This window comes from Camelina sativa, chromosome 20 (genome assembly GCF_000633955.1).
Source record: "Camelina sativa cultivar DH55 chromosome 20, Cs, whole genome shotgun sequence".
NCBI lineage: Eukaryota > Viridiplantae > Streptophyta > Magnoliopsida > Brassicales > Brassicaceae > Camelina > Camelina sativa.
The window spans coordinates 422,375-437,104 of record NC_025704.1 but is presented as its reverse complement, the minus strand read 5'-3'; the positions used below and the strand labels follow the sequence as shown (position 1 = coordinate 437,104).

At 36.5% G+C, this 14,730-nt stretch overlaps 4 protein-coding genes across 5 annotated transcripts in view; 2 read left to right on the top strand and 2 right to left on the bottom strand.

The window, feature by feature from the left end:
* The window catches only part of LOC104768342 (auxin transporter-like protein 1), a 4,374-nt gene extending 981 nt beyond the window's left edge, over positions 1-3,393 (top strand). Inside the window, exons 3-9 of the mRNA XM_010492289.2 lie at positions 132-320; positions 433-545; positions 679-862; positions 949-1,046; positions 1,877-2,084; positions 2,377-2,634; positions 3,034-3,393. Coding sequence (XP_010490591.1) covers positions 132-320; positions 433-545; positions 679-862; positions 949-1,046; positions 1,877-2,084; positions 2,377-2,634; positions 3,034-3,261 — 1,278 coding nt within the window. The 3' untranslated portion in view covers positions 3,262-3,393. The remainder of the gene's footprint in view (positions 1-131; positions 321-432; positions 546-678; positions 863-948; positions 1,047-1,876; positions 2,085-2,376; positions 2,635-3,033) is intronic.
* Positions 3,740-5,289, bottom strand: LOC104768340 (lactosylceramide 4-alpha-galactosyltransferase-like). The gene has a single exon (XM_010492287.2). The coding sequence runs from the start codon at positions 5,072-5,074 to the stop codon at positions 3,824-3,826; it is 1,251 nt and encodes a 416-aa protein (XP_010490589.1). The 5' UTR covers positions 5,075-5,289; the 3' UTR covers positions 3,740-3,823.
* On the top strand, positions 7,086-9,258 carry LOC104768339. 2 transcript variants are annotated; one of them, XM_019242442.1, is made up of 4 exons: positions 7,086-7,411; positions 7,542-7,718; positions 7,818-8,316; positions 8,674-8,805. In XM_019242442.1, exons 1-4 carry the CDS (start codon positions 7,193-7,195, stop codon positions 8,679-8,681), a joined length of 903 nt encoding a protein of 300 aa, XP_019097987.1. In that variant the 5' UTR covers positions 7,086-7,192; the 3' UTR covers positions 8,682-8,805. The 2 variants fall into 2 exon arrangements, with proteins under 2 accessions (XP_019097987.1, XP_010490588.1); XM_010492286.2 differs by having other exon boundaries at positions 7,093-7,411; positions 7,818-8,339; positions 8,674-9,258.
* On the bottom strand, positions 9,634-14,235 carry LOC104768338 (RNA polymerase II C-terminal domain phosphatase-like 2). Its single transcript, XM_010492285.2, has 14 exons — positions 13,807-14,235; positions 13,256-13,726; positions 12,897-13,107; positions 12,444-12,601; positions 12,277-12,347; positions 12,090-12,195; positions 11,906-11,998; positions 11,637-11,766; positions 11,196-11,527; positions 11,069-11,120; positions 10,711-10,844; positions 10,577-10,630; positions 10,390-10,486; positions 9,634-10,272 (listed from the first exon to the last, which is right to left on the bottom strand). The coding sequence occupies exons 1-14, from the start codon at positions 14,074-14,076 to the stop codon at positions 10,121-10,123; spliced, it is 2,331 nt and encodes a 776-aa protein (XP_010490587.1). The 5' UTR covers positions 14,077-14,235; the 3' UTR covers positions 9,634-10,120.

The following is a 14,730-nucleotide window of genomic DNA, read 5'->3' as shown; positions in this document are numbered from 1 at the left end:
TTTATTATAATAAGACCAAATTACTCTTTTCTGTTTGTCCTAAATTTTTTTTTTTTTTTTTTCATAAAACATTCTTGAAATAAATAATAATAATAATAAGGTTTGTATTAATAATAAAAAAATGGATGCAGGTGGCACAAGTGCTGTTGACACTGCCGTATTCGTTCTCGCAGTTGGGAATGTTATCAGGAATATTGCTTCAAATATTCTATGGGTTAATGGGATCTTGGACTGCTTATCTCATCAGTGTTCTTTACGTCGAGTATCGTGCTCGTATGGAGAAACAAGAGGCCAAATCCTTCAAAAACCACGTTATTCAAGTAAATTCTTCTTAATCTATGTATAGTATTTTAGTTTAACATATTTGATTTGAATCCCATGTGTATACTGAATTGAATTGCATGTTTTGTTTCCATAAAAAAAAATGTGAAGTGGTTTGAAGTGCTTGATGGACTGCTGGGTCCGTACTGGAAAGCAGCGGGGATCGCATTTAATTGCACCTTCTTGTTATTCGGATCAGTCATCCAGCTCATTGCTTGTGCTAGGTACTTCTTCCTCTTTTTTTTACCACTTTATTTTTCTTTTCAATCTTTTAAATTTTATAATCTAAGGGACAAATAATATTTTTAAAGCCAAATAACATAATTTGATGTGTGTTGTTTTGGTGTGGTGGTGCAGCAATATATATTACATAAACGATAGGTTAGACAAGAGGACATGGACTTACATATTTGGTGCTTGTTGTGCCACTACCGTTTTCATACCATCTTTCCACAATTACCGTATTTGGTCTTTCCTCGGCCTTGCCATGACCACCTACACTGCTTGGTACCTTACTATCGCTGCTTTTCTCCATGGCCAGGTATGTCATCTATCAAATCGCTTTTTTCAATTTTGAAAAACAAAATAAAACAATGAAACCGGTTGTGAGATCTGTTGGTTTTGTAGGCGGAGGGTGTGACACATTCCGGTCCGACCAAGCTTGTGTTGTACTTTACCGGTGCCACCAACATCCTCTATACCTTCGGTGGACACGCTGTGACCGTGTAAGTCTTTTTATTAATTTTCTCATGCATTGTCTAATTCGCCAAAAAAGGAAATTAAAGAAACTAAAAAATCTTTATAGAGGTTGTTAATAGTGATGCATTCCTAACAAATTAATTGAATAAAGCATTTTCTAATTTTTTTTTTTTCACATACAACATTGTTTTTTTTTGCAAATATTTTTTAGAAAAAGTAATTACTCTGAAGATCATGTTTCTTCTTTTAAAAATATTCATCTCTTTTAGCTTCTATATATGCAGCTTTTGCCGGTTGCTTTAGGTTCTGTACTAAACGCACAAACAGACAAAATCATTATTACGAAATAAATAAAGACAAATTTACCAGAAAAATTCTATTTACCTTTTTAACACACTAGCTAGTAGCTAAGTATAGACTATATATACTAGACTAAAAAAAGTTCTTAACTTTTCTTTTTTTTATAAACATATTTTTACGATCGTTGGAAATCTTATCTATACGTAACGTAACCACAGTGGTCGGACCGGACGGCCAATCTCTCTGGCCGCCGGACCCATGAATCCAACATTTAAGACTTTTATGCCATTTTCCTTTAACATACTACTCCCTCCGTTTCAAAATATAGGATGTTTTAAGCAAAGCACGCAGATTAAGAAGACTTTACTTTTAATAAGTTCAACCAATCAGAAACAATACTGCATAATATAAAATACTAAACTAATCTAAAAGTTGCATTGAAATTTGAAAACATCTTATATTATGAAACAACAAACTTCTCTAAAACATCCTATATTTTGAAACGGAGGAAGTATTATTCTTTATTTTAAAAAATTTAAAAAATTAAAAATTGCAGGGAAATAATGCATGCGATGTGGAAACCAAGGAAGTTTAAGAGCATCTACTTGATGGCGACCCTGTACGTCTTCACGTTAACGCTTCCGTCAGCCTCCGCCGTCTACTGGGCTTTCGGCGATCAGCTTCTCAACCACTCAAACGCTTTCTCTCTCCTCCCTAAAACGCGTTTCCGTGATGCTGCCGTCATCCTCATGCTAATCCATCAGGTTCCTATCGTAACTTAATACTACATATGTAACATGTTCCACTATATGCATTAATGGTTTGTCCAAGGACATGGTTTTATATACTATACGGTACCGGTCCATCCCAAGAACATTATTCTCTTTCGCAATGAAATTAATACTATATATAACGAATCATCTTATTATATATATAGGTTACATGGATGGATGGACCAATGCATTTAACCATTTAATTAAAATTGATTAGTATAACATTTTTATAAATGAAAATGTTTATAAGTACTTAATGAATGTTTTTTTTTTTTGTATACAGTTTATAACATTCGGGTTCGCGTGTACGCCATTATACTTCGTATGGGAAAAAGCGATCGGAATGCACCACACAAAGAGCATATGCCTAAGAGCGCTGGTGAGGCTACCGGTGGTGGTACCGATATGGTTCTTAGCCATCATTTTTCCGTTTTTTGGGCCAATAAACTCGGCAGTTGGAGCCTTACTAGTTAGCTTCACCGTTTACATCATCCCTGCCTTAGCCCACATGCTCACCTACCGCACCGCCTCTGCCCGCCGGGTATTACCTATATTCCTCTTCTCACTTACATTTTTACCATTCCTCAGCTATAATGTAGATTTAATGAATTCAGTGGATGACATACATTTATTTCATTAGATAGATACTAGTTTTGAATAGATCGATACCCCCAAAAATTGGGAAAAATTATTGGAGGAAAGAGACTGAGATATAAAATAGGTAAGAGTGTTATGAGCTGGCTTATACTTTTGCATTTAATCCCAAATCAAAGAGGTAGGTCCGTATGGTATACAGTGTGACCATTATTACAATTGACTAGTTTATAAATGTCACTAACATATATTCTCGTTGATGATTAAATAAGTAGATTGGTTCATGCAAAGATTTACGATGTATTGATTTGTTTTTTCTCTTGATACGTACGTGATGATGTGGCAGAACGCGGCGGAGAAGCCACCGTTCTTTTTGCCTAGCTGGGTCGCAGTCTACGTGATAAACGCTTTCGTGGTGGTTTGGGTCCTAGTTCTCGGTTTCGGGTTTGGCGGATGGGCTAGCATGACCAACTTCATAAGACAAATTGACACTTTTGGCCTCTTTGCCAAATGCTATCAATGCAAACCGCCGCCTCCTGCTCCGATCACCGCTGGAGGTCACCACCGCCGTTAAATCAAGCCGCCGCTAGTGACGTGTGAAAGTGTCATTGAACCCTTTTTCGTATGTATAAAAAGGATATATATATCTATATTTTTTAGCTATAATTAACCATGTTAAAGAAATTTGAAATTTGGTTTAAAATCACGTGATTAGCGTAGCGAGCTGGTGCCTTTTGGTGTTTGTCACGTGCTAATCTTCAAGTTTTATGACAAGACTAATATGTCTTCCTGAACTGGTAGAAAACAACTGGATGCTGACAAAATGGTTATCATTTTAATCAATCAGCCAATCTGTCATATTTGACTCCCCAGGACAATAGTACATCGGTTCTTTTTATTTCCCCCAATTTTGAATTTTCTTATGGCAAGGCAAAGTATGAAAAACAATAGTACAAGCGCTAGGGTTCTTGATGTGAAACCTAGCAGGCTTATATAGACCCAATGTAAAAATATTGGGCTTTAAATCGAAGGCGATTTGTTTACTTCTTATTGGGCTTTAAATAGTTCTTTATTTACAAAGAAGTTATCAACAGTGTGTGTGTGTGTGATTTAATGGAACAAATTGAAACAATAGACTATGATACAGAACCAGTGTCACAGATGATGCAGTGCTCTGAAACTAGTTTCCACATGGCACTTCCTTGTTCAATTTCATACTTCTTGCTAAACTTATTCCACAGATGCAAACCATAGCCACTCCTCTGCATATGAAGAAGCTTGACTTTGACCCATCTCGAATCTTTCTCTGTTTTAGGCACTCTGAACAACTTCTTAATCTCGAGCCAGTTTACCGAATAGAACGCTGAAGGTCGCATGACGGTGAAGTTATAGCCACTAGACCCTTCCACGGCTCTAGCCACTCGAGAAACAAGGTACGGTCCATTGTATCCCCATATGTTTCCGTTGAAAGTGTTAGCGAATTCTTCGATGAATTTGAGTAACAGAGGATGGTTCTTGTCGAATATTAGTACCGCGTTGTTCAGTCTTGTCCAATTTGTCGACGAAGGATCAAGAGTTTGTGCTCCAATCACGTTTCTAAGACCTTTGAAGCTTTTTAGAACAATCATGTCTGTGTCTAAGTAAACACCTCCATATTTGTACAAGTAAGCAAGCCTCATGAGGTTTGAGAGATTCTGACCTAAAGGTATCTTCCCGGGGTCTCTTTTACCTGTCTTTATTTCCTCGAGCCATGATTCTCCGGCGGTTCCTTTTAGTAGAAAAGACAAATCCGGTGTGACTGCAAGAACTTTGTAACCACGATCAAGAAACGGTTTCAAGATTGTATAACCTTGAGGAGAATCCAAGGTTGCGGATAGGATCATTAAGCAACCACGAGGATGAGACTTAAAGACACTTTCAATAGCTAATACCTCTCTTTTGCCGAAGAACTCTGCTGATGATATCCATGTCATGACGAAGTTGACTTCACATCCATCACCGACAAACTCAATAACCCTCTTTTGAAACTTCTCTGACAAGTTATCTCCACTAAAAGTCTCAATAACTTGGAGTTTCTCTTTGGTTTTCAGATTAGGAGATTGCATCATTTGTTGTGTATATTGTTGCTTGATCGGATTTTTCCTTTCACCATCCTTCTCAGAGCTAAGAGGTAACTGTGGAATCACTCTTTTGATCTCTATCTTCACCTCTGAGTAATCATTACTCCGCAGTTGCATCGAGAAATTAGATATTCGAACCAACGTTGTGACCAAGATCAGAGTTATAAAACTGATCGAAAACACAGTGAAAAGTGGTGATGATGCAGATTGGTTTAGCCGTCTGTGATCAATCATTACTGTGAATCTCTTCTCTATATCATGATCCATAAAAAAAAAAAAAAGCAGAACTGAAATGGAAACTAGAAAAGAAAAAGAGAAAAGCTTTAGATAGATGAGAAAGAGACCACACTTTTGAGTTCTATGTGTGTCTGTTTGTTTTATCTCTTGTTTTGACCATGTTTCTTGCCTTTGGAGGGCTGTCTAGTTTTGAAAAGTTAAGAACGTACACGACGTAGACATCTTTGATATATTACCGAAAACAATTAATCTTAGTAAAACGAAGTATTGGGAAATTACAAGTCCTTTTAAAATTTTCTGTTTATTTTAACTAAACTTTATATTTTAAGTTTACTACTGTTTGTTTATTAAAGGTTTATTTTTTTCCCATCCTAAATGGAAATTTCTATCATCTTTTTTGTTCTTTTCAATTATCTGGGTTTATTGTTTATTGTTTTTTTTTTTTTTTTGGGGTCAAAGTAGAATACTAGTCATACCCATAATAGTACAACACTTACAAGAACTGTTTCATATGAAAAATACATACAGTTATTGTCATTGTATTTTACTAACGTACCTATTATTGCCTTATTTGTCAACTTTTTGCTAACACGGAACATAAGAACAATAAATTCGAGATGTACTGTTCTCTTTACTTTTATTTTTTTTTCTTCTTTGGAAAAATACTAATCTATATCGAATTGATAATATCTGTTTGAATTTTAGATGAATGATATAGTGTTGTTAATTTGGTTGTTGCAACATGATTTTGGAAAAAGACGTTTGTATTTTAAAAAAAAATTCCAGTTATCTTGTAGGACAAATTGTCAAGGGTATATCGATTTTTCTATCTTACATTGATAAGGTTATTATTTTATTATACTAGTTAAAACTATGTTTGTAATGTTGGGTCCTAACATTATTTTGAATGAATAACGCTGGTTGACTAAGAAATTTAAATATTAAGACATTTCGAATTATGCAATAATTAAGCCAATAACGCCGGAAACATGTAAATATAAGGAGAGGTCCAAACTCGAATACATAGACGTGTGTGTCGATATGATTACGTGTAGTTTAACCCTTTTTTCATTTGGTTTTGTTTTAGTTCAACAAAAAGAAAATGTATTTTTGGTTTATGTAATTTATTGGTTTTCACCAAAAAAAAATGTATGTTTGTTAGTGGTTTGTATACGGCATGATTGGGGGGGTTATATCTTAGTTTATTTCAATAGTGAAATTGGGATAGGTCCATGCATAATCAGTATCCTCCACACGACTAGTCAAGGTACGTAAGCATTTTAAATAACGTATCACATTACTTTAGTTATTGATGACTTGACTTGACAATATCAGCTCAACAACAACAACTAGAGAAAGATGCAATTTATGCAGCCGTATAAGTTCGTTGTATTGTTCCTTCATCCGATGATCATTCCAAGCTGTTTCATTGACATATACATACAACGATCTAAAGCTATGAAATGAAAGATTGCATAAACAAGCACTGTGTGGAGAATAACAAACAAGTCTTTCTTTAGTTTCCCCACTGAAGTCAAAATTGAATCCATTAATTTAGGCCCATGGGCTTTTTCTGTTTTGTTTACTAACTGTCACGCAGGATCCGAGAAAATTCGTCAGTAACATGGGAAACAATCGCGTAAATCGGACGGTATAAAATAAATGCGGGTGATCACCGACCTGTCAGTATAATAAAAGAGAAACTCCAACGATCACAGAGATATGCCACGTGGATTTATGCTTTGCAGTACACTAGGGGCTGTTATTGGAGAGATGATTTCCAAATCCATATGGAATTGTAAATTTTAGAAATCAAAATAGATAGATTTTGAAATAACATGTTTTATCCTTGGATTTCAATCATTCTATTTTACACTATCAAATCCATTTAAATCCATATAAAACATAATGTGGATTTTGAAATCCAAAAACAAATCATTAAATGAATAACAGGGGATTTTAAAAAGTATTTGTAAATCATATAACCAATAACACATGATTTTGATAAGTATTTTAAAATCAATGATTGAATAACACATGATTTTTGTTTGGATTTCTAAATCCATCAAAATCATACATCCAATAACCCCCTAAAACTAAACTAATGATGTGTCTTCTCTTTTGAACCAAAGACAAGAACTCTTTCTGATGAAGATGATTGGCATTGGATCCCTAACTTCTTCTTCTTCTCCATCTAAGATCCTTCTCGAAGATTCTCCTCCACGATTTTTTCGCTGTGGGACAGAGATCTTCCCTTGTGTTCAATGGAAAACGTTTCATCATTTCAAGTTTTTGCGTTTAGATTCTGCTCAGAACAGGACTCTTAAGCCAATTCCGGTTCGTTCTTCTTCGATTAAGGATTCTCAGGTAATTTAATTATAACTCTTAGCTTTATCATTCAATTTCCCATTGGTCTTTCGTTTGTATGTTTGTGTTCTCTCTTCTACAGTTACTTTATGTTCTGTCTTCATAATAAATCAGATAATTGTGTTTATAGGTGAATGAAGAAGCTCTTACAAAAAAGGTTCGTGTAAGGTTCCAATTGCGGAAAGAGTGTGTCTTTGGTGAACATTTTTTCATTCTTGGTGATGATCCTGTGTTTGGTGGCCTCTGGGATCCAGAAACTGCCTTGCCACTGAACTGGTCAGATGGGAATGTCTGGACCTTAGACCTGGTAGGTATCAATTGTTGTTACATGTAGGTTCTGTAAGAGTTTTAGATACTTGAATGTGTGTTAGTTATACTCTGATGTGATTTCTTCTTTTATACTTAGGATTTGCCTGTTGGAAGATTGGTTGAATTCAAGTTCATACTTAAGGCTCAGACAGGGGAGATCTTGTGGCAACCAGGTCCAAACCGGTCTCTTGAGACCTGGGAAAGCAACAAAACAATCAGGATATGTGAAGACTGGGATAATGCTGATCTCCAGATGATGATTGAGGAAGATTATGTGCCATTCAATCAAGAAGACAGTATCACTCACCCTAAGCAAAGCGTGAGGCTTGACACCATTAGAGAAGAGGTGGATGAAGTGCTTGGTACTACTGTACACCAAAACTCTTCAGTGGTAGTTGTAGAGAATGCAGGATACGTAAGTGATGAGTTTGCAGATATCCAAAGTGAGAAAACTATTGAATCTTCTAATGAAGCTTTGACTGCTCGGGTTGTGACCAGCGAAGCCATGTTTACCGAGGAAGAAAGTCCAGTTTTGGTCCCTGGATTGGTGTCTCTGTCTGACTTGGAAAATGAAGACATGGAAGTTATTAACGAAGGTAAACCAGAAACGTTCCCGGAGGTAATAATATAACCTGATAAGTTTTGAGGCTTAATGTTTTTGTTTTTAAATAAGACCTTTGCCTAGAGCTGTTGTCATACACACGGCTGTAGTCCTGTAGATGGTAATGAAATCTTTGCATGTTGATGCTTTAAGACATCATCTTCGTTTGTAGAATAAGACTGTTCTTGTTTCATTGATACAATGTATATAAGTTGCCCCAGTTGATTATAAAAAAAAAAATTTCTTTAACTATGTCTTTAAGCTAGCCTAAGACTCTGTACTCCAGCAATATGATTTTCAGCTGTAAATGCCCTTATTGTCTTATTTAATGAATGGTGAAAGCTATTTGCAGGTAGTTAAGAAGCAAGAGACCAAAGGAGAAATAATCAAGAAAGAGAAAGTAAAAGCGATTTCATTATTGGACAAATCGGAGCTAGAAGCAGTGAAATGTGTAGATCAGAGGCAATACAATGTAGTAGAGGAAGAGCAGCAGCGGCTAGAGACGGAGCCGCTTGGAACGCCGGATGTGCTATTAGAGAATGATATTCAATGGGGACGCAGAACACTTCACAAGCTTCTGAGCAACTTCAGACTTTTCTAAACTCAAAAAGAGTTTTGAGTGCATACATTCACCGGCAAAAGAGCCTCAAGAAGATGATTCTCCCATGGTTTCAGACAGATAGTCAAAATTGTTCTTAAAAGGTGCGCTGCCTTCTTCTTTCTGCTCATCTTTACGTTTTGTATCTATGAGAATTGATAGTAGATTGAATTCATGTAGTGTTGTCTTTGTATATATGTATGATCAAATGGTTTTGGTAAAGACAGAGAGATGAGGAAAGAATGGAGTGCTAGTGTTAAGTACGTAGGATGTATCATGTGGATCCAATTGTATTATTGTTACATAACGACGTTATGATAACGATGATGATCACGATTATCATATGATTGGTCTTACAATTCCAATTTCTTACACAATGATGATGATCATGATTATCACAATCATGTGTATATTAATCTTTTATAGAAAATCAAGTTGTTGTACATTTCTTTTATGGTTTATCAGTTTTGAACTTGTGGTGCCCTTCGAGAAGGCCAGGTGCCAACGCCGTACGTTTAGGAGCACCTCGTTTTACATTTTTGTAAACCTCGAGGAGTGTCATGTGCAATTTAAGCCCAATACATAAAACCATATGCAGTAGCTTGTTGTATACTTTTGACACATAACACGAGCAAACAATTTTAGAATTCAGTGGGTAGCGGCGATAAATTTATTAGATTGTACCAACTCTTCAATCAAATTACAAACGACGCCTGTAGGAAACATAAGGTGATTTATAAAATGAACCGAGTACATGTAATGTAATTTGTGAAATTTGGTTTAGCCATACTGTATTGAGGCTATGAGCTACAAACTAAAGGATTCTAAATCAAACTACATAAATCCCTTGTAATGCTGCTCTTAAGAACCAACAACAAAAAAAACATCATCTTATACTAAAAATAATATACAATCACCTATACATAACATAAACCTAATTCAGATGGAGCCTTGGGTGCAAGGTTTCATATTCACCTTCTCAATACTCTTATGTAGTAACCAAAACAAGAAGAGTCATGAGACTAGCTCCTTAAGGGGATAGGCTATATATATTAATAATCAAAAAGTCCCTTATTTGGGCCCTTCGTTACCTTTTAGATCTTTGCCTTTTTTTGGTTTCTCACACTGGTAAGGAATATTTACCTTATGTCTTCTTCCCCACATCACTCTTTCAACCCAAATTTGGCATTGGCGACAAAACTCACAACTCAGGAATGCATTCTTTAGGTGCTTTCTCTTCAAGTCCTTCATTTGGTACAACTTCATCGCTTTCCCACAAAAATCCATTCTCATCATTTCTTGGATCTTTCTCTCTTTCTTTAGATAGAGGTGATACATGTGCAACATACTTTTCTGCATAAAGCAACACAAAGAAGATTGACCAATCTGTAACCAAATGTACTCGCTACACAGATGACCAAAAACAAGTGCTGAATAGATCCACAAATAATGCCCAAGAAGAAATTTTACCAGCTAAACTTCGAAGAGCATTCTCAGCCGCTTGTTGATGTGCATCTTTCTTAGTTTTTGCCATCCCAATGCCTATCTTCTCACCCGTGAACAAAACCTACGCATATTAACAACAACAATTAAAAACAAAAAAAGGAAAGTGAAGTTAACATGAGACAAAGATACTTAAACAAACTGACCCCCTTACCTCAACCGAAAACTGTAACTCTTTGTTGGTACTCATCACAGTCCTAAACTCCACCTGCAAAATTGTAAATGAATTAGTCAAAATCCATGAAAAAAAGGATAAGCAATAGCTTGCGTGGTTATGTGAGTATGCACCTTTGAACCGCATCTTCTTCCAATCTCTTGCAGCGCACTCACAAATAAATGAGACTGCCCGCCATTATTCTTTCCACCATCTGTATGATGTTCTCTACCATTTGATACCAAATGACTCTGGGATAATCCACCCTCTGCAAATAGTTTGAACAAGTGCCAATATTAAAAGGTATTATTCCACCTTGTCATGACAAATTCAGCAAGTAGACTTGTACATCAGGCGTGGAAACCAATAATTATCTTATCCTAAATCAATATCTAAGAGCACTACACTGAAAACAAGCGGAGGCGAGAAATTGAACAATCTACTATACTTTTGTATCAGCTTGACTACATTAGAAATGAAACTATAACATACCTGTTGTTTGACGTGAAGGATTTTGCCTTTTCAGGTCATCATCCGTTGAGACCTGCATGAAAATTCTCAGACCGTAGATACTCATACTTCGAAGTCAAAAGAGAGATACTTAGAATGCAAAACTAACCTCTTCACTCCTCAAGTGAGAAGGGTGTGTGAATGAAGCAACAGGAGCAGAACCTGGTATTCCATGAGGAAATTGACTTGGATAAACTCCTGAAGGTCGACCAGGAAAAGAAGGTCTATTCTCATCATCCACCAACCAACCACCCTGAGAATGCATAGAGGACGAAGGTGGCTGCATAGAAGACGAAGGTGGCTGCATAGGAATTTTAGCCAGAATGGGCGGTTGATTAAAGTTTTGGTTCCTTATATCGACACCAGGCCTCATCATAAGGGGTCTTCCACAATCAGAAAAAGTGAAGCCATCCCGTCTAGGAGCTCCAAGCAAACTAGGTTCTAGATTGTGATTGACGACAAAACATAAAGAATCTCAGAAACAAACATTAACGTGCAAAATAACTGTACAATTGAAAATTCGAAGTTATATAAAGTCAAAAGTTCGTACTATGCGAAGGTAACAATGCTGCTGCAGTTGTCGTGCTAGAGTTATTTGGTATAACTGCTATCTGCGGCTTGGTTTCAGGTTTCTGCTCAGCGTTACTTGTGGCAGGAAGAGTAGAATGGTCGGCTGCAACCTTCTCACCAAGAAATTTAAAAGTCAATTTTAAATCAGATTACAACAGGAAATAAAGCTTTGCACCAAAACATATTTTTTACTTAAAGATCGCCTTATCCCAAATTTTGTATCTACTTTTCTTATATTATTTTACTGACCGCTTGGTTTAGTCTGCGTTCCACTTCACCCCCACACATTCCTTCCATCATTGGAGGAGCTGCTATATTTCCATTTGCTGCAAAGCCAGGATCCTACAGACAGATATAGCCAGATTGCATATTGTAGTTGGGGCTAGAATTTTGTGCAATCAATTAACAATGATAAAATTCTAACTGCAGATACCTCTATAACGACATAGTTGCTCACATCCGGTGGTGGAGGTAAATTTTTTACATCATCTTCATAGTAAACCAAAGATATACTATTCATCAAACTCTCATCAAATTCCCTGCCATAAATGTCCGGAAGTAGTAAGAACAACCAGCATGATTTCATTACATAAACAAAAAACAAAAACAAAATAACTTACTTGAAAAAGTAACCTCTGACATTGCATGCAACATTTCTTGCTACGCAAAGAATTGGAACGAGAAGGGCTGTCTGATAAATGAGTATACGAGAAAGGTTAGATACACACATGGAAAATGAAGCGATACAGGATTCAATTCACAGCTTAATGCAAGAGTAACGACATGCCTCTGCTTGTGGAGCATAATAAGGGAGATATGCAGGGACAGCATGAACCCGTGGTTGATCCTTTTCCTCCCAAACCTTAATACGGTCATCAATGACCATTGCCATTTTTGGATGACAAACGCCACCATTGAAGACACTTAGCAACGATTTCTTGGCGTCTGCAACGCAAAGAGCAAGAAATAAATAAATAAAATCTTGTTAGTGCGAGTTTCACAGAGAGACAGAGGCGGATAGTCGGGTCCTTAATACCTAAAACTAAGAGGTCAACAAATCAGATTAGGCACTAGAGAGGGAGGCAGAAGAGGGCAAACTATATATAACACAATTCACCACAAAAACAGTAATGAAAGAGATAACTAAACAGAACTCAGAAAGCTACATCAATGGGAGCAAAACACTTATGTACAAAAAACAAAGATCAAGGGTATCAAAGAAGCCAGAGATGGGTTTGACCTGGTTTAACGCATACAATACGATCTCGAAGCTGCTTGAGACTTATTAAATGAGCTTCCGGATCAAGTAGTCTCCACATTTCCAAAGCATAATCCCTTTCAGCCATGGTACAAACGTAAACTTCAAAACGTTTCCTAAGTTTTGCTGTCAAATAGCTTCTTAATTCCTCCCACGCAGGCCTCAGCTTTACAAGCACACTAGTGTCACGGATCTGCGTCATAAATAACCCCAGATAGGAGAAAAAAACTTGGTTATTCCCAAAACAGAAAACCAGATTACTCATGTATACTAAAACGACCTTATCCTATCACATTCCAGAAATAATAGGCCCAAAAAAAGAATCAGATAGATCTTCTAACCTCTGGATTAATCCTAGTAAGCACAGTATTCTTTTCGGGCAATCTAATCACAGGTCTATAAACTTTCTCAAGACCATCAGAAGTTGGGCGGACCTCCTCAGGTTGAGCCTTTAACAAAACTCCGTTATCAAAGGCATAGTCATTATCAATATACTGCTTGAGCAGCATCCTATCATCCATATACCTTTTAAGTTCAGCGGACATTCCATTAATCCTAACAGGATCAATCTCTCGAGAAATCCAAGCTTTAAGAGCCTCAATCCTATCCTCAAATGACTTCATGGTATTTGCAACAATCAAAGTTTCATCGAGATCAAACACAATTGACAGACACCGAGTGTTGAGCATCTTTAAACATGAATCATAAAGACCTGAAGGAACCGAGAAACACCAAAAGCACGGGAACTTCTTCTCTTTACTTGGCATAGCTACTAAATGAATCTCCTCATCTCCGAGCAAAACCACAGCAGTCTGTGTAAAAATCACCAAAACTCATCAAAAATTCGTAATCACTCCAAACCGAAATCGGAAAAAAATTCGAGAAAACATACCTTCAATTCATGGAAACAGAGAGCGTGGAGATGCATTAACTCTGGAGGTTTGACTGGAGCAGATGACTCAAGTTTGCATCTAACGGAAAAAGAAGCAATCGTTTGAAGAATCGCGAGGGGAAGACACCTCTCGCCAGGGAGAGATAGATGGTGGATTCGAATCTCATCGTTAGGGAATCGGAATTCATGACCTGAAGAAGAAGAGACATCAAGTTCTCCCAAACGCGAATCCCCGTTATATACCACAGATTTATGACCTAACCGATTCATCGTTCAAATTTCGTCAAATTCGGACTTGTGAAGAACAAATCTAAAGGTAGTGAGTGAGGGTAACAGTTTCCTCAGAAAAATGCGTGAGAAGCAGATTTCAACTTCTCTCTATTTCGCTACTTTTTTTTTTTTTTTTTTTTTTTNTGTAAATTTTTTTTTGTTCGCTAAAGAGGTTTTTTTTTCTGGGTCCCTAAATTTTTTTTTCTTCAAGATGAGAAAAGGAAGAAGAGAGGCTCTCAGATATATTTATAGGCGAGAGAGACGAAAGGGGTTTTCTTGTAAAATTACGAAGATACCTGAGACTTTGTTACACGTGGCGTTAGATGCGTTATCCTGTTTCTACCAGCATCGCATGTCAGCCGTTAATTAATCGTTCTCAATTAATCGAATTAAAATATACGATGATTATTCCTTTTTTGTCAACATGTGAAAATTATTATTTTTTGGTGATAAGAATTTTTGTAACAATTTTATTTTGACGCAAAAGAAACAGAGAGACAACTTTTGTTGACTTCGAATGTATTTGTGATCATTGTTTTTTACAACTAATATAGTAAAATGTGGAACTGTACTAAGTATTTTGATTTAGATAAACAGAAACAAAGTAAACATAAAAAAAAAAAACACAGATTAAGTTTGTGAGTTGTGAGTAAC

Bases quoted from the DNA above. Each gene is read 5' to 3' on its own strand.
- LOC104768339 (XM_010492286.2), top strand. From the start codon at position 7,193: ATGAAGATGATTGGCATTGGATCCCTAACTTCTTCTTCTTCTCCATCT. The intron at 7,412-7,541 runs GTAATTTAATTA...TTGTGTTTATAG, and splicing joins CTTCGATTAAGGATTCTCAG to GTGAATGAAGAAGCTCTTAC. The intron at 8,340-8,673 runs GTAATAATATAA...AGCTATTTGCAG, and splicing joins AACCAGAAACGTTCCCGGAG to GTAGTTAAGAAGCAAGAGAC.
- LOC104768340 (XM_010492287.2), bottom strand. From the start codon at position 5,074: ATGGATCATGATATAGAGAAGAGATTCACAGTAATGATTGATCACAGA.
- LOC104768338 (XM_010492285.2), bottom strand. From the start codon at position 14,076: ATGAATCGGTTAGGTCATAAATCTGTGGTATATAACGGGGATTCGCGT. The intron at 12,196-12,276 runs GTAAGTTATTTT...CATTTATGGCAG, and splicing joins GTCAGAGGTTACTTTTTCAA to GGAATTTGATGAGAGTTTGA. The intron at 10,631-10,710 runs GTGCATACTCAC...ACAATTTTGCAG, and splicing joins GAAGAAGATGCGGTTCAAAG to GTGGAGTTTAGGACTGTGAT.